This window comes from Nerophis ophidion, linkage group LG17 (assembly GCF_033978795.1).
Source record: "Nerophis ophidion isolate RoL-2023_Sa linkage group LG17, RoL_Noph_v1.0, whole genome shotgun sequence".
Lineage (NCBI taxonomy): Eukaryota > Metazoa > Chordata > Actinopteri > Syngnathiformes > Syngnathidae > Nerophis > Nerophis ophidion.
The window spans coordinates 36,157,892-36,184,204 of NC_084627.1; the positions used below are offsets into that span (position 1 = coordinate 36,157,892).

At 37.2% G+C, this 26,313-nt stretch overlaps 1 protein-coding gene across 2 annotated transcripts in view; it reads left to right on the forward strand.

Annotated features, from left to right (window-relative positions):
* tln1 (talin 1) overlaps positions 1-26,313 on the forward strand; it is a 149,777-nt gene that overhangs the window by 110,736 nt on the left and 12,728 nt on the right. For both annotated transcript variants that reach the window (XM_061876862.1, XM_061876863.1), the window contains 16 exons: positions 3,166-3,267; positions 4,662-4,832; positions 6,032-6,280; positions 9,330-9,449; positions 10,916-11,062; positions 11,188-11,354; positions 12,171-12,354; positions 13,608-13,733; positions 13,954-14,070; positions 16,121-16,306; positions 16,561-16,668; positions 22,257-22,362; positions 23,692-23,816; positions 24,915-25,040; positions 25,261-25,323; positions 25,397-25,579. In XM_061876862.1, coding sequence (XP_061732846.1) covers positions 3,166-3,267; positions 4,662-4,832; positions 6,032-6,280; positions 9,330-9,449; positions 10,916-11,062; positions 11,188-11,354; positions 12,171-12,354; positions 13,608-13,733; positions 13,954-14,070; positions 16,121-16,306; positions 16,561-16,668; positions 22,257-22,362; positions 23,692-23,816; positions 24,915-25,040; positions 25,261-25,323; positions 25,397-25,579 — 2,280 coding nt within the window. The remainder of the gene's footprint in view (positions 1-3,165; positions 3,268-4,661; positions 4,833-6,031; positions 6,281-9,329; positions 9,450-10,915; positions 11,063-11,187; positions 11,355-12,170; positions 12,355-13,607; positions 13,734-13,953; positions 14,071-16,120; positions 16,307-16,560; positions 16,669-22,256; positions 22,363-23,691; positions 23,817-24,914; positions 25,041-25,260; positions 25,324-25,396; positions 25,580-26,313) is intronic.

The following is a 26,313-nucleotide window of genomic DNA, read 5'->3' on the forward strand; positions in this document are numbered from 1 at the left end:
AGACAACAATATTTGCGTACCGGCCCAATCACACAATATCTACGGCTTTTCACACAAGTGAATGCAAGTCATACTTGGTCAACAGCCATACAGGTGACGCTGAGGGTGGCCGTATAAAAAACTTTAACACTGTTACAAAGATGCGCCACACTGTGACCCCACACCAAACAAGAATGACAAACACATTTCGGGAGAACATCCGCACTGTAACACAACATAAACACAACAGAACAAATACACAGAACACCTTGTAGCACTAACTGGGATTCCACAATATACACCCCCGCTGCCACCATGCCCCCCCAACCCTGCCCATCTCAACCCCACTTTCTGTGTGACATAGATATATAGTACTTTATCTACATCTACTACATCTCTACTAGAGTACGACATCTCAAACCATCTTGATGCGCTGAACCTGCAGCTACAGGAGCGGGGCCGCATCATCACAGATATGTACTCGTCAGTGGGAGCTTTTAAAACTAAACTCTGCCTGTGGGAGAATCGGCTGCTGCAAGGAAACCTCGGCCATTTCCCCTGCTGCCAAACCATAAAAACACAGATTTTATCTTAAAGTTAGGCATAATTACGTGTTAATTCCATGACTGTATCTATCGTATTGGTTGATATCGGAATCGGTAATTAGGAGTTGGACAATATCGGGATATCGGCAAAAAAGCCATTATCGGACATCTCTACAGTGTATTGATTATTTTGATTGTAGCCTTAGAGGATGATTCTAACTACAGTGTCTTATAAATAAATTACACCTCTCATAAGTTACAGTACGTACACTACTGTAGGTAAGTTGCTTATACCTAATGACAAGCAATGAACGCTCACATGACCAAGCACTTGGCAACAAAAAGCACAACAGAAATATCCATCCATCCATCCATCCATCATCTTCCGCTTATCCGAGGTCGGGTCGCGGGGGCAACAGCCTAAGCAGGGAAACCCAGACTTCCCTCTCCCCAGCCACTTCGTCTAGCTCTTCCCGGGGGATCCCGAGGCGTTCCCAGGCCAGCCGGGAGACATAGTCTTCCCAACGTGTCCTGGGTCTTCCCCGTGGCCTCCTACCGGTTGAATAGAAATAGTTGAATGAATAAGTCGATTAATAGCAGTAATGCTGTGACTGGTAAATCTGAAACTAGGGCTGGGCGATATATCGCGGGTTTGTCTCTCTGCGATGTAGAAAATGATTATATCGTGATATTAGAGCAGGGGTAGGAAACCTATGGCTCGCGAGCCGGATGTGGCTCTTTTGATGACTGCATCTGGCTCTCGGATAAATCTGAGCTGACATTGCTTAACATGATAAGTAATTAATAATTTCACTTGTCATTACAGTGTTAAAAATAATGTTCAAAATATAAAACATTCTCATGCATTTTTAATCCATCCATCCGTTTTCTACCGCACCTGTTCAAGAAGTTGCGTTAATGGTAAGAAGTTATTTATTTATTATTGGTTAGTGTGGGGCTTGCCCTCCCGGGGGTTCTTCAGACCACCAAGCACTGACATGAGAGGCTATTTCAGGGTTACAATATTGTTTTATTTTTCAGTCTCTCGGTTGCTTTCCAGCAATTGTATTTTTCTCTTTCGTTCTCGCTCGCGCTCTGGCTCCAGCCTCAACCCCGTATCTCCTCCTGGCTGCTGCTAATAACAGAGCGACAGGTGATTAGATAACAAGGCCTACATGGGCCATCTACGCACCTGTCGCTGATTTTGAGTCTGGTCCTGGCACACCCCAGTTTGCTGCAGGCCATCAGGCCACGCCCCCTCCACAGTTATCTTCAGAATAACAATGTTATTATGAAGAATAAGAGACTTATTATACTCTAGAAATGTTGGTCTTACTTAAAAATGCACGCGTTTAGTTGTGTTCAGTGTTAAAAAAAATATTATATGGCTCTTACGGAAATACATTTTAAAATATTTGGCTTTTTGGCTCTTTCAGCCAAAAAGGTTCCCGACCCCTGTATTAGAGTATTTGTTCTCACGCAGATGCTTTTAGCTGCTGGCATTACACTGCAGGCTCTTCTCGCTCTTTCTTATCTCTCCTTCTCACAGACAGCAAGCGCACCTTCTTACATACGTCACATACTGTCACGTGATACGTCCTCGCGGAGCAGGGTAACATTAGCTGCACGTAAGCGATGACAATACGGACCTTCGATCCCTCAGGCAGAGCTGTGCGAGTGGTAATACGAGAGAAAGAAGGTGCGAATGAAGGAAGAATTAATTCCCAAGAAAAAACAGCAGAGGGTCCATCGTCTGGCGGAGGTTTGGCTTCAAGTGGGAATATGTCAAACAGACAACCGTAATTTGTCAAGTGTGGGCCAAAAGCGTTGTTACAAAAAGTAGCATTACTGCTAATGTGTAGCATCATTTGAAAAGTCACCTGCTAGAGAATAAAGAGTGCTTACTCCGCATGTCAACATCTCCATTCGGTGCCACACCATCAAAATGCCGAGGCAAACATTTCCAGATCAACACGGTATGAAAAAAATAGTCAACAACAGAATTTAATAACATCCGTTGTAACCTACCACATAGCAAAGGACGAACACTATTTGATTTCCTATTATGCAGTTCATTTTTATTTGACAGTTATTGAAATATCTTGTGTGACATCATGCACAAAATTGCACTTTATTTGTTTTAAACTATTGTAGTGGCGTTCTGTACAAAAAGTGCACTTTAATTTAGTGTTGTTTTGATATCTCACCTTAGTGACATCATGCACAAAAGTGCACTAATAGCTTGTTTTAAAATGACTCTGACAATCTTGCACTTTCTGTTTGGGAAATGGAATGAATGTTTGTGCCACGGCTTAATAACTGTTTGATAAATACACTTTTGGAAAATTGACTTGATTGTGATTTCCTTCTCTGCATCAAAGTTTAAAATGAGCATATATTAATGCAGCATGAACAAGAATGTTTAAATGTAGACACATAGAATCATCATACTGCTGTGATTATATGTATCAAGTGTTAATTCAAGGCTAAGGCAAAATATGGACATATATATCGTGTATCGCGATATGGCCTAAAAATATCGAGATATTAAAAAAAGGCCATATCGCCCAGCCCTATCTGAAACATACGTGCTTTGTGTTAATTTACATTGATCAAGTCAATGTATTGTGCTGTGTTGCAGGCCCTTCATGAGCAGATGGCTGCTTCAGTCCATGAGATTAGTCATTTGATTGAACCAGTTGCTGTGGCTGCTCGCTCTGAGGCCTCACAGCTGGGACACAAGGTATGACAATACACCTCCAATCAATACTTGTTTTTATAGGGTGTTGTGTGTAACACATTGAGGAGAAAATGACTTTAAAGGCCTACTGAAACCCACTACTACCGACCACACAGTCTGATAGTTTATATATCAATGATGAAATATTAACATTGCTACACATGCCAATACGGCTGGTTTAGTTTACTAAATTGCAATTTTAAATTTCCCGCGAGGTATCCTGTTGAAAGCGTCGCGAAATGATGACGCTTATTGTGACGCGTGCTTGTGACGTTATTGGTCGGAGCGGACATGTTCTCCCAGCACCACTCACGGCTAAAAGTAGTCTGTTTTTGTCGCATAATTACACAGTATTTTGGACATCTGTGTTGCTGAATCTTTTGCAATTTGTTCAATTAATAATGGAGACTATAAAGAAGAATGCTGTTGGTGGAAAGTGGTGTATTGCAGCTGTCTTTAGCAACCGAAACACAGCCGGTGTTTCCTAGTTTGTTGTGAAGCTTTAACACAGAGCGGTCAAGCGAACATGTTTCTCTACGTCAACTAGCAAGTTTTTGGATGGGAAAATTGTGATATTAAGTCGGCTCTTACCGGAGACTTGAGCAGATTATGCGACTTCCTCCTGCAGCTGTCAAAAAGGCAGCTGTGATCTTGGCTCCTCCCATGGCTTCTCTCAGAGACACTGGCGGTCACCGCAGCCCTCCGACTTTTAGGTATGACTTTATAATCTCACTAAAACACTATTAACACAATAGGCAGATAAAGGATTTTCCAGAATTATCCTAGTAAATGTGTCTAATAACATCTGAATCGCTCCCACTGCCGTCGCCTGGAGCCGTTGCCTTTTCTTTTTTTTCTTTTTTTTTAAGTGCTTCACTCTAACTTTCCTCATCCACGAATCTTTCATCCCCGCTCAAATTAATGGGGAAATCGTTGCTTTCTCGGTCCGAATAGCTCTTGCTGCTTGTGGCTATGATTAGAAACAATGTGAGCATGTGAGGAGCCCTACAACCCGTGACGTCACGCGCACATCGTCTGCTACTTCCGGTAAAGGCAAGGCTTTTTTATTAGCGACTAAAAGTTGCAAACTTTATCGTCGATGTTCTCTACTAAATCCTTTCAGCAAAAATATGTCAATATCGCGAAATGATCAAGTATGACACATAGAATGGACCTGCTATCCGCGTTTAAATAAGAAAATCTCATTTCAGAAGGCTTTTAATCCTTTCAGGAATAATGCTTTAAAATAGGAACATGTATAAAAAGTAAAGTGCTGGGTTTTATGAAGCCAAATTATGTGAAGTATAAATGCTATCCCCTGTTGGTCCATCATATGTTTATTCAACAATCTTTTGTATAGTTTGTTTCTATATTGTGTGCCCCCTCACACTCAACAGGTATCTCAAATGGTCAGCTACTTTGAGCCACTCATCATGGCCGCTATCGGCACAGCGTCCAAGATCCTCAGCAGCCAACAGCAGATGGCTGTTTTAGACCAGACCAAAACTCTGACAGAGTCAGCCCTGCAGATGCTCTACACTGCCAAAGAGGCTGGAGGAAACCCCAAGGTAATTAGTTAGGACGTTAAGTCATCATTCATTGGTCTTATTCAACGCTTCATGTCTGTCATTGACAATAAATCAATTTAAGGTTTAACTTATTAATCTCAATGTGTGAATCAAAAAGTGTAAGTGTAGTGTGTAAAATAGAATGAAAGAGTACAGGTGTAGTTTGTGTACCAAAGTGTGTAAGGGTAGTGTTTATAAGAGTAAATGTAGTGTTTGCATCGAAGTGTGTAAGTGTTGTGTCTGTAAGAGTAAATGTAGTTTTTGCATCAAAGTGTGTAAGTGTAGTGTGTGTATTAAGGTGTGTATAAGAGTGTAAGTGTATGTAAGTTTAGTGTGTCTATCAAAGTGTGTATGTGTGTACTAAAATGTGTTTGGGCGGCATAGCTCGGTTGGTAGAGTGGCCGTGCCAGCAACTTGAGAGTTGCAGGTTCAATTCCCGCTTGTGCCGTCCTAGTTACTGCCGTTGTGTGGTTGGGCAAGACACTTTACCCACCTGCTCCCAGTGCCACCCACACTGGTATAAATGTAACTTAGATATTGGGTGTCAAGCGCTTTGAGTCACTTGAGAAAAGCGCTATATAAATATAATTCACAACTATAGTGAGTGGATTGGAGTGTGTAAATTTAGTGAATGTGTTCAAGTGTGTAAGTGTGTGTATAAGATTGAGTTTAGTGTGAGTTTTAAACCATCTGTATCAATGTGTGTAGCAAGTTTATCACTGTGTACAGTAAGTGTAATGTGTATCAAAGAGTGTAGTAGTTTGTATGAAAGTAAGTGTTTAGTGTGAGTTTAGTGTGCGTATTAAAGCGTGTAAGTGTAGAGTGCGTATTACATTGTGTAAGTGTTGTGTGTATATTAAATTGTGTATGCGCAGTGTGTGCATAAGTGTAAGTATTGTTTGTGCACAAGAGTAAGTGTAGTCTGTGTACAAGAGTCTTTAAGTGTAGAGTCGGTATCAAAGTGTGTAAGTGTAGTGTGTGTCTAAGAGTTTGTAGGTGTCATGTTTGTATCAAAGTTCATAAGTGTAGTGTATGTACTGTACAAGAGTCTGTAAGTGAAGTGTGTGAATTAAAGTGTGTAAGTGTAGAGTCTATAAAAGTGTGCAAGTGTAGTGAGTGTAAATGTGGTTCATAGAAATTTGTAGTGGATTAGTGGATTGTTTTCGCATGATTAGGTGAAATGAGTATTTGTTTTGCAGGCGGCACACATGCAAGAGGCCCTGGAGGAGTCGGTGCAGATGATGAAGGAAGCTGTAGATGATTTGGGGGCCACATTGGCAGAAGCAGCCAGTGCAGCAGGTGCTGTGGGGGGAATGGTGGACTCCATCAATGATGCCATCAACAAGATGGAAGATGCACCTACACTTGAACCTGAGGGCACATTTGTGGACTACCAGACCACCATGGTGAAGACAGCTAAGGCCATTGCTGTCACTGTGCAGGAGATGGTAAGACATGTTGCTGTCATGATTAAATACAGAATCCCTAAATATTTTTAATAGATAAACTATTAAACACACATTTTATATGTACCGTATTTTTCACAGTATAAGTCGCACCTGCCGAAAATGCACAATAAAGAAGGAAAAAAACATATAAGTCGCACTGGAGAATAAGTGGCATTTTTTGGGGAAATGTATTTGATAAAACCCAACACCAAGAATAGACATTTGATAGGCAATTTAAAATAAATTAAGAATAGTGAAAAACAGTCTGAATAAGTGTACGTTATATGACGCATAAATAACCAACTGAGAAGGTGCCTGGTATGTTAACATAACATATTAAGGTAAGAGTCATTCAAATAACTATAACATATAGATCATGCGTTTACGTATACGTTTACCAAACAATCTGTCACTCCTAATCACTAAATCCGATGAAATCTTATACGTCTAGTCTCTTACGTGAATGAGCTAAATAATATTTTTTGATATTTTATTGTAATGTGTTAATAATTTCACACATAAGTCGCTCCTGAGTATAAGTCGCACCCCCAGCCAAACTATGAAAAAAACTGACTTATAGTCCGAAAAATATGGTATGTACTGTATATACTGTGGCAGTACTTCACTGTATTTTAAGTTAGTTTAGAGCAGACCTGGGCAAATTAAGGCCTGGGGGCCACATGCGGCCCGTTCAGCTTTACAATATGACCCGCCGGACATTCCCAAATATTTTTTTTAGATCTTTAAGATGGAAAGTGTAGCTGGCATTATGATGTGCAGTGATGTTTTCTAACGAATGTTGAAATACTGTCAAAGCGCTTTGGGCTCCTCAAAAAGGTATAGAAAAGCGCTATACAAGCACAACCCATTTACCATTTGTCAATATTCAGTGTTTTATCCTTCATAGAAAAATGTAAAATTCCATTATGTTTTTTAGGGCGGTCTGTCATAGCGTGTTTAGCATTCAATCAGACATTATTGTGAGGTTTTGTATTAATGTTCATAAAAATAGATATACTGGCCCTCAGACACATTTTCTTCTCTAATTGTGGCCCCCTAGTCAAAATAATTGCCCAGGCCTGGATTAGATATTAAATTCTACATTACATGTTTTATTAATTTATATTGATGATACATTTTTAAAACAATAATTTGCATTTATTTACAATTTCCAGTCACTTGTTCCACGCTGGTGCTGCAAATATAGAACACTAGTAACACATTACTTTGGAACAAATCTCCCGTCCAATGGCAAAACCTAGTAACTCACTTCTAGCTGATTTTGAGAAAACAAAGGAAAACCAATCTATCTTGTTGCTGTCTTACAAAGATCTACAAAGTCATCAAACGTATAGATGTTTTATTGAGCTTTCATTTTCTTGCCGATTGAGCCATGGATTGAATCTGCTCTCATGAACGTGTGCCCTTTCTCCAGATATTTTATCACAATATCGGGTGGGACCCATTCTGCGTTTGCACATTGGGCAAGAGCCGTGTACAGCGTCCAGTTTTTATTTTGACCTCCACAGTTATCTCCCCAAAAGAGTATGCAGGGGGAAGAATCAAGAACAATACATTTAATGAAGGTGCTTGCAACGTCCTGGGCCAATCTTCCAAATATCCCCTTGTGCCATAATATCACATAATCAGGTTGACCGTCGGCCCCCATTGGTGCAAATGTCTCATTAAAGACAATAAGACGACTGACAAAGAAGCTCCGATTGGTCCCTTGAGATACTAGGTTTTTCTGTTGTATCTACGCGGTTATGTGGTAGTTGCTAGGTCCTGCCATGCGCGTAACAGCTTACTTACGGAACAAATTACAATATCGCATACACTAATGTAAAGCGTATCACCTAGGAACTCCAAAATTATTATCAGCTCAGTTTTGACCAAAATTGAGTTACTGGGTTTTGCCTTTGGACGGGAGAAATGTCTCACTCTCATTAGCATGAGCATTATACATGTTCTGCTTGGCTTGTAGATCTCTGCTAAGAAATTAAGGGGGTGGGTGAGGGCTATGGAAGCTCATAAGGGCAAAAAATATGATGGAACAGGAGTACAAAAACATCTATTTTTTATTTTTTCAAGCGTCTGCTACGAAAAAACTCGAATTTATCAATACAATCAATGTATTGTCCAGGCCGACATGGTACAATGTGTTAAAAATATTATGAAGATTCGAAAAGCAGTGCCCATTCAGAATAAACCCACTTTGCGCTGTATCAATAATAAAAGGAAACATTTGGATAAATTAAGTGAATTATATTAAAATTGTGTTTTCTTTAGAGACTCAAACTGCTTTACATAGATAAACTCAATATCTACATCTTTAAGCTACATTTAAACCAGTATGGGTGGAAGTTGGCTCACCCGTCAGCGTTCCTGTTCTGTCTCCCTGTAATGTATGTCTGCTCTTGACTGGGATTGAGCTGAAAATTTGAATTTCTCCTCTGGGACTAATAAAGTAAACAATTAAGTTATTGACTGGGTAAAATGTATTGTCGCTTTTTGAATGGTTATTTATCAGATTTTATGGGCAAAATAGTGGAGCACCTAATAGCTCAGCTGCAAGTGGACTTTTATTTACATTTATTCAATATTTGGAATGCATTTTAAAAAATCCATCCGTCGTCATGTCTTTCTTAATAATTGTGAACGATAGGCATAATTCCAAATTAAGTGCAGTTACCTTTTAAATGAATAAATTAAGAAGCTTGATTGAAAATGATCTGCATCACAGACTCTTTTTTTGTACTGTCCAGCTGCTCAGATAAATCATATTGTTGATGCTTATATCGGCTCTACAGAAATTACTTTCCAAAAGACAAGTGTAGGATACTTCTCTTGTTGCCTTATTTGTATTCGACTGTATTAAATGGATTTATATTATTATTTGGTGCAGCCGGGCCGGCTCTCGACAAATAATCACAAAGACTGTGATTTCATCCAATTGTCAGTTGCAATGCTTGACAAGGTCACCTAGTCTTACACCATTATTAATATTAAATATGTTACGGAATAATATTCAAACTTTATTTTTCTGCAGGTCACCAAGTCCAACACCAACCCGGATGATCTTGGCGGACTGGCCAATCAGCTGACTAATGAGTTTGGAAATCTGGCAGATGAAGCAAAATATGCAGCAATTACTGCCGAGAACGATGAGGTAAATGTGGAACATTCAATACTTCTATGTATGCAGCTAACAGATCATTTACCCTAACTCAGGAATGTACAAAGCTTGTTTTTTATTGTCACCACATTGAAAACACTTTGAGGCACATAACATATAACAGTGATTCTTTGCATAGATTATATCTTAGAGACCTTTTTCAAGCCACTTCCTGACCCTCTCTTCAGAATGTTTCGTGGCCAACTTATTTATGTGCCTCCATTTGGACCACGTCTTACCCCCGTAATCAATGTTGTAGTTTTTAGTGCTTCCAAATGTCTACTGACAGATATAAGTTAGCGCTATATATGCTACTTTGTATTAGCAATTGCAAGAGCGGAAGATGCATGTGCATGTACAAGCCAGTCTGCCCCATAACAAGAGGATAAAGGAAAGATAAGGAGCTTATTGACGAAAGTGTCAGACTACAATGACGGGCTCGGGCAAATCTCTACCATGAATGGAGATATCAGTTGACGTCACACATGGGACAAACGTTACAAATTGGGCAAATGACTGACTTGCAGGAAGTTTGAAGGAAGGCAAGATTGTTTTATAAATATCTACGCAATGCCTTCTTGGTCTGATTTCAAATTTTCGGGACTTACAGTATACAGATCCCAAATACACAAAACAGGTACCAGTAGGTAACAAAAGTTGGTTTTGGACAATAGGTCCCCTTTAAACTAATGAGAACATATGCTAGATGGTTGTGTTTTTTTTATGTTGGGTGGTATAGCTCGGTTGGTAGAGTGGCCGTGCCAGCAACTTGAGGGTTTCAGGTTCGATCCCCACGTCCGCCATCCTAGTCACTGTCGTTGTGTCCTTGGGCAAGACACTTTACCCACCTGCTCCCAGTGCCACCCACACTGGTTTAAGTGTAACTGAGATATTGGGTTTCACTATGTAAAGCGCTTTGAGTCGCTACAGAAAAAGCGCTATATAAATATAATTCACTAATTCACATTATAGTTTTTCATTACAAACAAGCCAGTAACATACACTAACTTTCAGACTTCTAAATTTAAGCTTTGTCACCTACAACATAAAACTGTATTTAAAATAAAATGTACAACTTAAGTTGAACATGTTAGATTAGATTGGTTTAGATTTTTCTGTGACCCTCATTATATAAAGTTTTGACAGGCCGCCTTGTCACACCACCAATCAGATGCTTTGATATACTGTGTTATTGAAGTAATGATGTCTTTAAATCCTTCTTAGAACCTTTTTGATAAGTAAAGGTTTTTCCTACTAGAAATTGATGACAGATTCTAATATCCAAACACATACGTACATTAATGATCAGGGCATCAAAAACATTGAATTGAGTATTCTTAGAATCAAATACAACATCTCAGGTGTTCTCTGCTTTAAGTATCATAATGTGTTGAGTGTAACGGACTCATTCTGAGATCTACATGTTGTCTGCCATGTTCACAAATGTGTGTTTGCTCCAGATTGGTTCCCACATCAAGAAGCAAGTGGGTGAACTGGGTTTTAGCTGCACGGGCCTTGTGACCAAAGCCGGAGCGCTGCAGTGCAGTCCAAATGATTCCTTCACCAAAAAGGATCTGATTGACAGTGCTCGCAAAGTCTCTGAAAAGGTCTGTCAAAATATTTGCTACTTTATGCCTAAAGATTTATTTTATAGTTGTTTTTTCTTTTGAAGTAAAAGAAACATAAACCTGTACATCTCATGGAAAGAGTTCCAACAGATTACTTTTTTCAGGTTTCGCATGTCCTAGCAGCTCTGCAGGCAGGTAACCGTGGCACACAGGCCTGCATCACTGCAGCCAGCGCAGTGTCTGGAATCATTGCAGACCTAGACACCACCATCATGTTTGCGACTGCTGGAACTCTCAACAGAGAGAATTCCGAGACCTTTGCAGACCACAGGTACTTTCCTCTGCACACAAACCGTTTTGATTTTTGAAAAATAACCAGAGGCTCTATACTATATAAATTATATAAACAAGGTGTACAACTTATTTTCACGTAATATTTTATAGTATTTGCAGTGTACCCAGGTTCAAGTTCTTGTGGGGCTTGAACTTGGTTGGATTTACCAAAATAGAGTGTCAGGGAACTTGACATTGAGCTAAATCCCTAAACCGTGAATTTGACATCGAACCCAAACTTTTTAAGTACCGGGAGAGTGGAAAAACAAGTTGACTTTATAAACTTAGGGACGGCGCGGCGCAGTGGAAGAGTGGCCGTGCACAACCCGAGGGTCCCTGGTTCAATCCCCACCTAGTACCAACTTTGTCACGTCTGTTGTGTCCTGAGCAAGACAAGACCCGGACAAATCGGGAGGATTCGTATGCGTGATGCTAATAAAGGGCATTCATGTAAAACTCACTGGCCGCACTAACATCAAATCTTCATATTTAATTGCGGGCCGCCTCTCTGAGACCCCTGGTTTATACATAGCCAAAAGCAAAAAAAAAAACCCTGTATGCAGTGTTATGTCATTATAAATTTCAAGAGTTTTGTGGCTCCCATTGTTTTTTTTATTTTGTGAAACGGGTAATAATGGCTCTTTGAGTGGTAAAGGTGGCCGACCCCTGCTCTAGATATATAACAGATATACAAAGTGGGGGTCTTTATTTCAATTCCAAGCGGGAGGACATAGTAGCATCTGTGTAGTTTGTGTTTGATATGTGTGTGGTTAGTTGGTGATAATGGTTTACTTTGTGGCTGTCCTGTGCACAGAGAATACATCCTGAAGACAGCAAAGGCTCTTGTGGAGGACACCAAGCTCTTGGTGTCTGGTGCTGGAGCCAGTCAGGAGAGACTGGCCCAGGCTGCCCAGTCGTCTGTGTGCACCATCACCAAGCTGACTGATGTGGTCAAACTGGGTGCTGCCAGCCTTGGCTCAGAAGATCCGGAGACTCAGGTGGGAAACTCTTGCACATAACAGAGCATAATGCAATTTTTCAACCAAGCAATGACAGATACTTGAATAATTTTTGATAAAATTAGTTATTTTCCCATAATTATATGTATTCCATACAGCATTTCAGTTAAGCTTCAGCTCTTCAGCATTCACACACTATTTCTACACTAATTATTATAATGTTTAAATATTACATTTATACAGTGTTTTTCAACCACTCTGCCACGGCACACTAGTGTGCCGTGAAATAGTCTGGTGTGCCGTGGGAGATTGTATAATTTCACCTATTTGGGTTAAAAATATTTTTTGCAAACCAGTAATTATAGTCTGCAAATGATGTGTTGTTGTTGAGTGTCGGTGATGTCTAGAGCTCTTCCATATCAGTAGGTGGCAGTTGGTAGCTAATTGCTTTGTAGATGTCGGAAACAACGGGAGGCAGCATGCAGGTAAAAAGGTGTCTAATGCTTAAACCAAAAATAAACAAAAGGTGGGTGCCTCTAAGAAAAGGCATTGAAGCTTAGGGAAGGCTATGCAGAACCAAACTACAACTGAACGGGCTACAAAAGTAAACAAATACAGAATGCTGGATGACAGCAAATACTTACTGTGGAGCAAAGATGGCGTCCACAATGTACAACTGAACATGACATGACAATCAACAATGTCCCCACAAAGAAGGATGAAAACAACTGAAATATTCTTGATTCCTAAAACAAAGTAGATGCGGGAAATATCGGCCAAAGGAAGACATGAAACTGCTACAGTGAAATACCCACAAAAAAAGAGAAAAAGCCACCAAAATAAGAGTGCAAGACAAGAAGTAAAACACTACACACAGGAAAACAGCAAAAAAGTGAAAATAAGTCATGATGCGATGTGACAGGTGGTGACAGTACACCTACTTTGAGACAAGAGCTATAGGGATGCATGCTTGCTTATGCTTTAAGGTCATATCCAACAATTGCGACAACCACATTATACTGTTAAGTGAGTTTCAATTTTAAATAATTTCTGCTGGTGGTGTGCCTCCGCATTTTTTCAACACAAAAAATGTGCCTCGGCTCAAAAAAGGTTGAAAAACACTGCATGAATAAACACATTAATTAATGCTAGCTATAAATAATATTTGACTATTACATGAATGAACACATTCATACATGATGTTTATGTGTAATCTCTGAATGTTACATGAATGAACACATGCATTCATGCTGGTTACAAATAATATCTGACTATTAAATGAATGAACACAGGTGGTGCTTATTAATGCAGTCAAAGACGTGGCTAAAGCGTTGGGCAACCTCATCAGCACCACCAAGGCAGCTGCGGGAAAACCCCATGATGATCCCAGCATGCTTCACCTGAAGAACTCAGCTAAGGTAACAATGGTATTTACTTTAAGGTTGTAAAGTGCTATTTTCTGCTCACACACAAAGGCAGATATGACTTGGACTTAATTTGCAGGGTTAATCTTCTCTTCTGCCACATGTTAATGTCATGTAACGTTAACGACACCGATGAGGATTAGGCATTGAAATTGTGGTTAATAAAATGAAATTAATATTGTTTTCCTTCTGCTCTTCCTTTGAAATATGTTAGGTGATGGTGACTAATGTGACATCGCTTCTGAAGACAGTGAAGGCTGTTGAGGATGAAGCCACTAAAGGGACCAGAGCTTTGGAGGCCACCATTGAACACATCAGACAAGAGCTGGCTGTTAGTAATCAACCTTTCAACATGTATCAATTGTAATGATGTTTCACTACTCATCAGTGTTTTATATACAGATCTCAACATACAACAAAGTAGTCAAAAGTTTACACTTTATGGGCTTCAATGTCTTATCTTTTTACGCTCATAAAACTTTTGATGATGATTATGTTTGTAAATTGTGACAATATAAGTAGTAGGTAATTTAAAACATGTTAACACAATTGTTTTTTACATGACATAAATGAAGATCAAATACCTATTTTATTTACAAACACTCATCATGCACTTGAATATCTTCTTCATTTTTTAACATTAATGATTTATTTATTAATTATACAGTGGAACCTTGATTTTCGGACCTACTTGGCTCTTGAGCAGGGCTTGTAAACAAAAAAATTGTATATTGAAGCACATTTCTCCATAAGAAATAATGTAAACATTGATAATTGGTTCCAACATCCACCAAAGTCCATACAGTATTTCAGTAAAAGATTGGACAACAGTGTTGATAATGCTGTGGATACTTCCTGAATGTTTCAAAACTACAAAAATGTTTTAAGAAGGCTAAAAAACGCTTAGAAAACACACAAAGTACACTATTTACGCACAGTAGCCAATGACAGCACTGCACTGCTGACTGAATGAGCACCGATTGATTGATTGGGACTTTTATATGACTGATACCCTAACCCTAACCTTAGGGTTAGGGTTAGGGCATTTTTCTTTCACATTTGCAGCAATTATCTGATGCATATGCTGTTTGCATTGCATTTGCTTTATAACACACATGTTTTAAAAAAAAAATCATGTTGTTTTCTGTACTTTATATGAACAATTTTAAATATAATGTACATTATATATGTAATATATAACTATATTAATGAACAGAAGGGTTAGGGTTTGCTTTACCCTAACCCTGTAACACCAACCCTAACCCCGTGCAATTGACCACTAAATGGTAACACCCAAATAAGTCTTTCAAATTGTTTAAGTCGGGGTCCATGTTAATCAATTCATCGAAGATCAGTCAGCCGGCCCACAATGACAGAAAATGGCTGCTCTGTGAGGCACACTGTGGGACATACTAAATCAGAGTACGGAGACACTTGCATTAACACTGTCCACCCGGATCTGGGGGGGAAATTTGCTGAAGTACATTCAAACACATATGTGGGGTGTATGTATACATAATTAAAAATGTAAGGATCATTTTCACACAATCTAAATGAGAAAATTCCAATGAATCTAAATAAATTGGAATGTGTAGCCAATTTTTATGAAAAAAAATCATTGAAGATAAACTTTATATTCCTTCCATTGTGGAAAAAAAACTGTAGGAAAAAAATAATTAATGGTCCAGAATTGACATGACACTGATTCTCATGATGACTACCGTATTTTTCGGAGTATAAGTCGCTCCGGAGTATAAGTCGCTCCGGAGTATAAGTCGCACCTGCCGAAAATGCATAATAAAGAAGGAAAAAAACATATATAAGTCGCACTGTAGTATAAGTCGCATTTTTGTGGGAAATTTATTTGATAAAACCAACACCAAGAATAGACATTTGAAAGGCAATTTAAAATAAATAAAAAATAGTGAACAACAGGCAGAATAAGTGTATGTTATATGACTCATAAATAACCAACTGAGAAGGTGCCTGGTATGTTAACGTAACATATTATGGTAAGAGTCATTCAAATAACTTTAACATATAGAACATGCTATACGTTTACCAAACAATCTGTCACTCCTAATCGCTAAATCCAATGAAATCTTATACGTCTAGTCTCTTACGTGAATAAGCTAAATAATACTTTTTGATATTTTACGGTAATGTGTTAATAATTTCACACATTAATCGCTCCTGAGTATAAGTCGCACCCAAACTGTGCAAAAAACTGCGACTTATAGTCGGAAAAATACGGTATGTAAACTGTACAAAGTATCAGAAACAACTAGCAAGGTACATTATGGTTGTCTACTTAAGAGCTGTGACTGGCATTATTCTTTTTTTCATGACAACTTTCAATGTTTCATGATGAATACACACAGGTGTTCAGCAGCTCTGACCCACCAGCAACGACGACCACACCTGAGGAGTTCATTCGCATGACCAAAGGAATCACCATGGCAACCGCAAAAGCAGTGGCGGCCGGAAACTCCTGTCGCCAAGAGGACATCATTGCCACAGCTAACCTCAGCAGACGGGCCATTGCTGACATGCTGCACTCCTGCAAGGTACTGCTACCTCTACTTTCATATAAACATGTTGTTGAGCAACCTGACATATTCAACATGATTCATTATTACGCACATATAGCGCACATATTTGAATATTCTAATTTCTTCACTTTCTTGTCAGAGCATTGAATCCATCACAACTTGACTGCTCCGATTATTTGATCATATCCTTACTTATTTGCCCTGCCTGTTCCTTTATTAATTTGAAAATTGTGAATAATAACTGTTGTTGATATAATTTGCTCCAACAGCAAGCAGCCTACCATCCGGAGGTCAATAAGGAGGTCCGGATGAGAGCACTGCGCTTTGGCAACGAATGTGCTCATGGATATCTAGGACTGCTGGACCATGTACTGCTGGTAAGGCACAATATACTCATCATACACAATAGTTCATACTTCTTCAAGTTACACAACATGTGCTTATGCATGAGTGCATTTAAATTGACAGGAAAAAACACAATTCTTAAATGAAGATGAAGGAAACACAACTAAACCAATTATGATGATTGTTTTCTAAAAGAAAGGAATGAGGTTTATCATGTATAATGGGATGTAATCTATTCCATTTTGTGTAGACAATAATTACAAAAATAATAAATTAATTTATTTACTTGAGAAAATATTTATTATTAGAATATTTAACAAAGGTGCTTCAACAGTTTGAGAAGAGAACTTTGTTGGCATTCACAGAGGTCAGATGATTCCTGTAGATTTTTGTTTTTTTTTTAAGACTTTGGTCCACTCCTATTTACAGATTATCTGTTATGTAAGGACAGGGGGAAGGAGACGGCACGACAACAGCAGATCAAGCTCAACAGATTTATTGAGTGCTTGATGAGTACATGGGGTGTGTATGCTACTATGTGTATGAATGGAATTAACCGTATGTAAAAACCATAAGGTTTGTTGAAGTGCGTGTTGGATGTGCAGCGTCCAAGTCAAAGGGGAAGAGGCCAAGAAGAGGTCCGAGCGGGATCATAGGCAGAAGAGAGGTGTCCGGAAGTCCAAAGCAGGGGTAAAGGATTGGGGAGAGCAAAACGGGGTCCAGGGGAAAAGGCAGCAGCGGAAAGTGACTGTGGGAAAACAAGAGACAAAAATGGGATCAGGAAAAAGGCACGAGGGACAAGCAAACGAGCAAAATCAGGAAAATCAGCAAAATAAGATATGTATTAAATAAACTACGCCAAATATAAATAAAAAAGATATAGAAAATATATTTACATGTAAAGTACTTACAAATGTGAGTACTTTCTTTAACCTTTTTTAGAATTATACATCTTTTTAAGAGAGAAAACAGCTGCTATACAAAGTATAATTTCTATAGTAATGTCTTAGATGAGTGGTTCTCAACCATTTTTCAGTGATGTACCCCCTGTGAACTTTTTTTTAATTCAAGTACCCCCTAATCACAAAAGCATTTTTGGTTGAAAAAAGAGATACAGAAGTAAAATAATAATTCTAGGTCAGTGGTTCTCAAATGGGGGTACGCTTACCACTGGGGGTACTTGAAGGTATGCCAAGGTGTACAGGATATTTTTTTTTAAATATTCTAAAAATAGCAACAATTCAAAAGTCCTTTATAAATATATTTATTGAATAATACTTCAATAAAATATGAATGTAAGTTCATAAACTGTTAAAAAAAATACAGTCAGTGATGACAGCTAGATTTTTTGTGGACATGTTCCATAATAATGATGTTAAAGATTTATTTTTTTTGTGAAGAAATGTTTAGAATTAAGTTCATGAATCCAGATGGATCTCTATTACAATCCCCAAAGAGGGCACTTTAAGTTGATGATTACTTCTATGTGTAGAAATCTTTATTTATAATTGAATAACTTGTTTATTTTTCGACAACTTTTTAATTATTTTTATATGTTTTATTCCAAACAGTTCAAGAAAGACCACTACAGCTGAGCAATATTTTGCACTGTCATACAATTTAATAAATCAGACTGATGACACAGTGCTGTATTTTACTTCTTTATCTCTTTTTTTCAACCAAAAATGCTTTGCTCTATTTAGGGGGTACTTGAATTAAAAAAAAATTCTCAGGGGGTACAAAACTGAAAAAAGGTTGAGAACCACTGGTCTAGGTGATGAGAGTGGATCCACTGCTGACTGAGGGACAAATCTTCTCTATAACAGCAGAAAAAACTTGCATAGGGGTGTGTTCATTCAGGCCACAAGAGGGCGTATGCACCATACTACTCATACTGTGCCAGTGGACTGAAAGGGAACAGCTAAGTCAAAAAGAAACCAAATTCACTTTGAATTTGGCTTTGTATAAACTTTGGTCTTTTAAAAAAATATTCACATCAATGATTGCAGTCTTAAGTCAGCTGTTTTATCAACCTCTCTTTCTTCCCCATCTCTATATACATGGTTCCCCAATAAAAATAAACCAAAAAACAAAGGGACTTCTCACATACTGTCTCACTGATGTCTTTGGGCAATCGGTGAGGACCCCACTTGACTGACTGTCTGCAGTTTTGCTGATCGCAGACCAGCTGGGTACAGCTGTGGACAGGAAGGTTTTGTTCACACAGTCACTGTTTTACTGTTGGGGTTCAAATGTTCCAATCATCTGTTTGTCATCCATGTCAAGTGACCGCACTATGTTAGCGTTTTAAAAAGGAGTCTGCAAACTAAAGCTTTCAGGACACTTTTTAAAAGTGAAAAGACAAGCCAGAGCATTAGAAAATGTACTCTTATAGTGGAAAGTATAATATTTACATCATAAACAATTTCGGTAACACTTTAATATGGGGAACATATCTTAAGTAACAAAGACTTAATTTAGAGTTATTTAGATACTAGGGGAACATGTTCTAAGTAACAAAGACTTAATTTAGAGTTATTTGTTTAGGGTTAGGGTTAGGGTTAGCAATGGTCAATATATTCCCCATACTAAAGTGTTGACCGGCCAACTGGTTGTATAATAAGGCCATGCAGAATAAGGCATTAATAAGTACTTAATAATTAAGAGCCAATAAATCAGAAACTGATGACATAGTTCTGTATTTTATAAAGTCAACTCTTTTTTTCAACCAAAAATGCTTTGCTCTGATTAGGGGGTACTTGAATTAAAAAAAAAAATTCACACGGGGTACATCACTGAAAAAAGGTTGAGAACCACTGATCTAAAATAATTAGTGTTAAAAACGGGCAGATAAATATAAGAATAGTATTCTTCCATGTGCTACTTTCTGATCATTAAAATGTATAAGAAACAAAAAAACAATGAAAGTGTCAACTGTACGTGGCTTATATAAATATGCATTTTCATGAAAGAAATAAAAATAAATTATGATGATGATGATTCCTGAGGTGGATTTGTTCATGAATCAGACTGCCTGAATCCACCTGTCTCATTGCTCCATCCTAGTCGTGAGAACAAAGCTGCCTGCATTTATTAATATATATTACAAATGAACTCAAACTAGGGGTGGTATTTATACATCTAAAAACATCTCTTGAAATTTTAAATGGATACACTTAAAAAAAACGTTGACATGATTGTACTTTTTATAGCTGTGATGTGAGCCTGTTGTAACAGAATAGCATCCTCATCCACACCCTGTCTGTGTGCTCCACAAATAACCTCACTCATCATGTTGCTTAGTAACAGCCTTTGTGTTTTGTTTGATGCCACCATTATATGTCCCATGTCTTCACAGAGGAACAGTAACCCAAATTCATGCCTGAAGTTGTTTGTATTACTTATAAATCATTCTGGCTAGATCCAGCAGTACAAGTGCTTACAGGACACCTTTTTTAATCTTAGTGTGAGTCTGTCACTCCCTAAGTATTCTCTCGGTGTGCGCGCTGGCATTGGCCCGGGGTTGCTGTTAACATGAGTTCCTGTGCTGTTACGCCCTCACGTCTATCTTGTCATGACAAACATGTGAATAAAGCTGAGCTGGGTAAGAGGTGATCCTAGTTAAGACTTTGCAGCTGTCCAGCACTCCCAATAGTTTGTGTCCTCCTCAGACAGTTGGAGGACACAAACTGAAAGCACAGTTAACATCATAGCAATATTTTCATTAAGTAATGGAAATGGAGGAATTATGGTATACCTTTTTTACTAGGTGTTTACTCTCCTATATGAACTTTTGAAGCTGTTGATAAACCGTTTAGGCTTACACTGCAAAGAGGGTGTTTTATTTGAACCAAGCAAAATTATCTGTAAATAGAACAAGAACATTTGGCTTGTCAAGACTTTCCAAAAAATGAACCCAAAAATACCTTAAAATAAGTATATTCTTACTAATAACAAGTGCACTTTTCTTGGTAGAAAAAAATTAGACCTTTTTGCTGAATATGTTGAAAAATATTATTACATTAAGTAAATGCTAGTGTCATTATCTTGACATAGTGATATGCGCTCGGCTTCATGATTTTGGTTTCATGCTTGAAATAAAAAAATGATTACTTTAAAAAAGTAGTTTTATACTTGTTAGTGTTAATGACACAGCTTTGCAAGAGTTTATATTCTGGTTTCAAGCATGTTTTACTCAAAATAGGTCATACAATCTCAGCAACAAGCTGTAATATTTAACAGATCATATAGGACCAAAACCCTTAAAAGAAGTAAAACACTCTATAACATAAAATCTGCTTAGTGAGAAGAATTATCTTATCAGAAAGAAAATAAGCAATTATCACCCTTATTTGAGATATTTCATCTTACTTAGATTTCAGTTTTTGCAGTGTATACATTGTATAGCTCACCATGGTGACTGAATAAACTTTGATCTACTAAGTCAGTGGTTCTCAAATGGGGGTACGCGTACCCCTGGGGGTACTTGAAGGTATGCCAAGGGGTACGTGAGATTTTTTAAAAAATTCTAAAAACAAAGCAACAATTCAAAAATCCTTTATAAATATATTTATTGAATAATACTTCAACAAAATATGAATGTAAGTTCATAAACTGTGAAAAGAAATGCAACAATGCAATATTCAGTGTTGACAGCTATATTTTTTTGTGGACATGTTCCATAAATATTGATAGAGATTAATTTTTTGTGAAGAAATGTTTAGAATTAAGTTCCTGAATCCAGATGGATCTCTATTACAATCCCCAAAGAGGGCACTTTAAGTTGATGATTACTTCTATGTGTAGAAATCTTCATTTATAATTAAATCGCTTGTTTAGTTTTCAACAAGTTTTTAGTTATTTTTATATCTTTTTTTTTCTCGAAATAGTTCAAGAAAGACCACTACAAATGAGCAATATTTTGCACTGTTATAAAATTTAATAAATCAGAAACTGATGACAAAGTGCTGTATTTTACTTCTTTATCTCTTTTTTTCCAACCAAAAATGCTTTGCTCTGATTAAGGGGTACTTGAATTAAAAAAATGTTCACAGGGGGTACATCACTGAAAAAAGGTTGAGAACCACTGTACTAAGTAGAAATAATCATACTGCAAAAATAAAGTTCTAAGATGACAATGAAAAAAATGTTGGACAGAAATAAAAAAACGGGGTTCAACTTGAGCGTTTGACCTGACAGCAACACTGATGAACTGCTAAATATTCAGATAGTAAATATTACGTACATTTTCCACTCTACTATACAGCGAACTGGTCAACTAATCTAGATTTGACATTTAATCTAAAACCTGGATCATGCTAAATGGGTATTCTGCAGCTAATATAAACATGTAAATCCAAATTCATTGTTGTTGTTTTATCGGCTTCCAATACAAGTTGATGGTCAAATAACTGATTAGATACATATGCTTAAAGCATTGGCTCTGGTGATCTTAACATTAATATTACACTCACTCATACCGTACATCCTGACTGTATTCCCATTTTACATGATACTTAAATTTATGCCCTGAACTAGGATATTGTCAGTTTATACACCTTTTTAGATGATCACGTGGTGGAAAAAAATCATTATAATGTTGTTTTTTCTTTTCTTTCAGGTTATCCAGAAGCCATCTCATGATATGAAGCAACAGTTGGCCAACTACTCCAAAAGAGTGGCAGGTTCTGTAACTGAGCTTATACAAGCTGCAGAGGCCATGAAAGGTAAATAGACTGTATTACAATTCATATTCTGTATGTATTATATGTTTATTTATGTCATATATTTACTATACCAGGGGTGTCCAAACTTTTTACCTTGGTGGCCACATTGGGGTAAACAAAAATTTGGCTGGGGGTCGAAAGCCAATTGCATGTAAAGCATATGTGTGTGTATATATATGTATATGTATATGTATATGTATATATATATATATATATATATATATATATATATATGTATATATATTTGTATATATATATATATATATTTTTTTATATATATATATATATGTGTATGTGTATGTATGTACGTATGTGAGTGTATATATGTATGTATGTATGTGTGTGTGTATATATAAATATATATATGTGTGTGTGTATATATATATGATATGTATAGATATGTATGTGTGTGTATATACATATATATATTTGTATATCTATGTATGTATACATATGTATATACACACATATACATATGTACTGTATGTGTGTGTTTATATAAATGTGTGTGTGTGTGTGTGTGTATACATATATACACATATATATGTATATACACACATACATATACATGTATATACACACATATATATGTACTGTATGTGTGTGTTTATATAAATGTGTGTCTGTGTATACATATATACACATATATATGTGTACACACATACATATACATGTATATATACATATTTATGTATGTATATACATATATATATATACATATATATGTATATACGCACATACATATGTATATATGTATGTATATGTATATATACATATATGTGTATATATGTATATGAATATATAAGTATATATATGTGTATATATATGTATATATACATATATAATGCACACACACACATATATATATATATATATATATATATATATATATATATATATATATATATATATATATATATATATATATATATATATATATATATATATATATATATATAAACAGTTACTGGTGCCTTTGTTTAATTTTGGGGAAAACTCACCCATTTATAATTTTTTTCTGACAAAATATATACAAAATATATATATTTTCTTTGAAATTACATATTCATCTGAGAGGGATGATTACTCATAACACACCCAGTAAGAAAGGCCCCGAATGTATATACTGTCACCTAATAATACAGGATACATGTATGCGACAACGTGAAATGAGAGTAATGCATCCTTTTAATGTCAACTTTTCTACAATTTAACCTAAAACGTGTTAATGTGTGTTTATATATGGTCATAAATCATAACAGGAACAGGCAAGCAGTGTGGTTGAATTATACCTAAGCGTGTGTGTGTGTTTGTGCGTGTGTGTTGTAGGAACAGAATGGGTGGATCCTGAGGATCCCACTGTCATCGCTGAGAATGAGTTGCTTGGAGCAGCAGCAGCAATTGAAGCAGCTGCCAAGAAACTGGAGCAGCTGAGACCCAGAACCAAACCCAAGGTTATTCGTATTGATTGCTTTTATATGCAGCAGTATAGCTCACACGCACACACACACACACACACACACACACAAAAACACATTCATATGTATATACATATGCATAAAGACATTATGTATTTATGTATGTATACACACACATTTATATGTATTTCCATATGTATAAAGACATATATGTATGTATACACATACAACTGCTCTGTGTGTGTGTGTGTGTCTGTGTGTATACATGTATGTCTTTATAAATATGTATATACATATAAATGTCTGTGTATATACAGTATGTATGCATATATATTTTCGTATATTTATTTTAATATACATATATTTGTATGTGTATATGTATATAAATATAAATATATATATATATATATATATATATATATATATATATATATATATATATATATATATATATATATACATATGCTCATGTTTTATGTAATTCTTACAAAAAAACAAATACAATTAATTCAGAGTTTAAAAATGAAAAAAACAAAAAACAATTTAATGGAAAAAAATCTAGATTTGTTTTATTTTTGGGGGGGCCAAAATCATGCAGCCCTAACATACATAAATACATACTCACAGTTACATTTATACATACACATGATTGTTTAGGTTTCATCTTTTTTAATTCTTAACTCTAAACAATGTCACCTTTAATTTGATTGAATTCAAATCAACACATTTGTTGAAAGGCTGCATGTTTCCTGTTTGGAAGTCTACTCGCTCCTCAATGTTGTCAAGGATCCCAAACCTTTGCAAGAGGCTCCATAGAGAAGCAAATCAATCAATCAATCAAAGTTTATTTATATAGCCCTAAATCACGAGTGTCTCAAAGGACTGCAAAAGCCACAAAGACATCCTCGGCTCAGATCAGATGAAATCTTTCAGGTCCTTACCAGTCTCATGAGCAGCTACATTGTTAATTGTTAACAAATCCACCTTTCGTCCTTTTGTTTGCTCACATTTTCATGATCCAAGTTGAAAGATACATACATGATTTGAATCTTTATTATTACACAGCTTGATGTAAATAAAATGTCAAACGCAGGTATGGATGCTGTGTAGTAATTGCCTGTTTCCTTTAAGCAGGAAGCGGATGAAAGCTTGAACTTTGAGGAGCAGATTCTGGAAGCAGCCAAGTCCATTGCTGCTGCCACGAGTGCTCTGGTCAAAGCAGCTTCAGCAGCCCAGAGGGAACTGGTGGCTCAGGGAAAGGTAGGACTAAAGCTCGAGCACATCATTGACTTTCATCACAAGTGAGCCACACAAAGCACATTGAGCCTTACGATAAACAACTTAAAGACAATTTTCCAGAAGGAAACAAACCTTGTTCAATATGTGTTTTCTTTCCCCACCACGGACATGTAAACATTGTAAACATAACTAATAATCATTAGAATAATTTAACAACATACAAATATGTTATGTTTTACAGGTAGGGGCCATACCAGCCAATGCAGTGGATGATGGACAGTGGTCTCAAGGGCTGATTTCGGCTGTAAGTGTCTTGCTTACTGTATCAGATTTTACAAGCCACCTAGACTATCCTAATAATGCTTTGGACTCCTCAGGCTCGAATGGTAGCCGCAGCCACCAACAACCTTTGTGAAGCAGCCAACTCAGCGGTTCAGGGACATGCCAGTGAAGAAAAGCTTATCTCCTCAGCCAAGCAGGTGGCAGCCTCCACCGCTCAGCTGCTGGTAGCCTGCAAGGTGAAGGCTGACCAGGATTCTCAGACCATGAAGAGGCTGCAGGTCGGTGCTGATTTTTTTTTATGATCCTTCTGGTTTCATTCAATTCCAAACTGCAGACTTGTCATTGAAATGACACCCTTTAAAATAACGAAGAGGAAACTAAAATCAATCTCTGATCAATGGAATGTGAGGGCAGAGTGGCTGCTAATTGAATGTAAAGACACGATATGGTTGTTTCAAGGCTACAAAACGAAAACTCTACATTTGTTAAATGATGTTTGTGTGTGTTAGTTGGGGAGAGATTGGGTTCATAGTCAACTTATAGATGCATACACACTAGAGATGCGCGGTTTGCGGTCTCATCCGCGGAGTCCGCGGATAAACCGCGGGTCGGGCGGTTGACATGACGAAAAAATAGATTTTAATTAGATTCGGGCGGGTGGCGGTTGAACCATCCGGAAATATTTGATATACATGGTTCTGTGATCAGTATCCTTTGCCATTCAAAGAGCCAATTAAGACCCGTGTCATAAAGCGAAGAAGACAATAAGAGACGCTATTTTTTGTCCTGAATGACTGACGGTAGTCACCCAGATAATAAGTATTAAAGCGTGCTATGAAGCCATTGGTTTTGTCGCCTACAACAGCATGTACAAACTGCTTGTCAGTCGAGCATCATTTTGTGTGTGGCTTCCGCAGCGACACGCACACGACTGCAAGGCATACTGGGTGACACAGAGTACACTAATGGTTGTGATATAAACAATTTTAACACTCTTAGTAATATGCGCCAC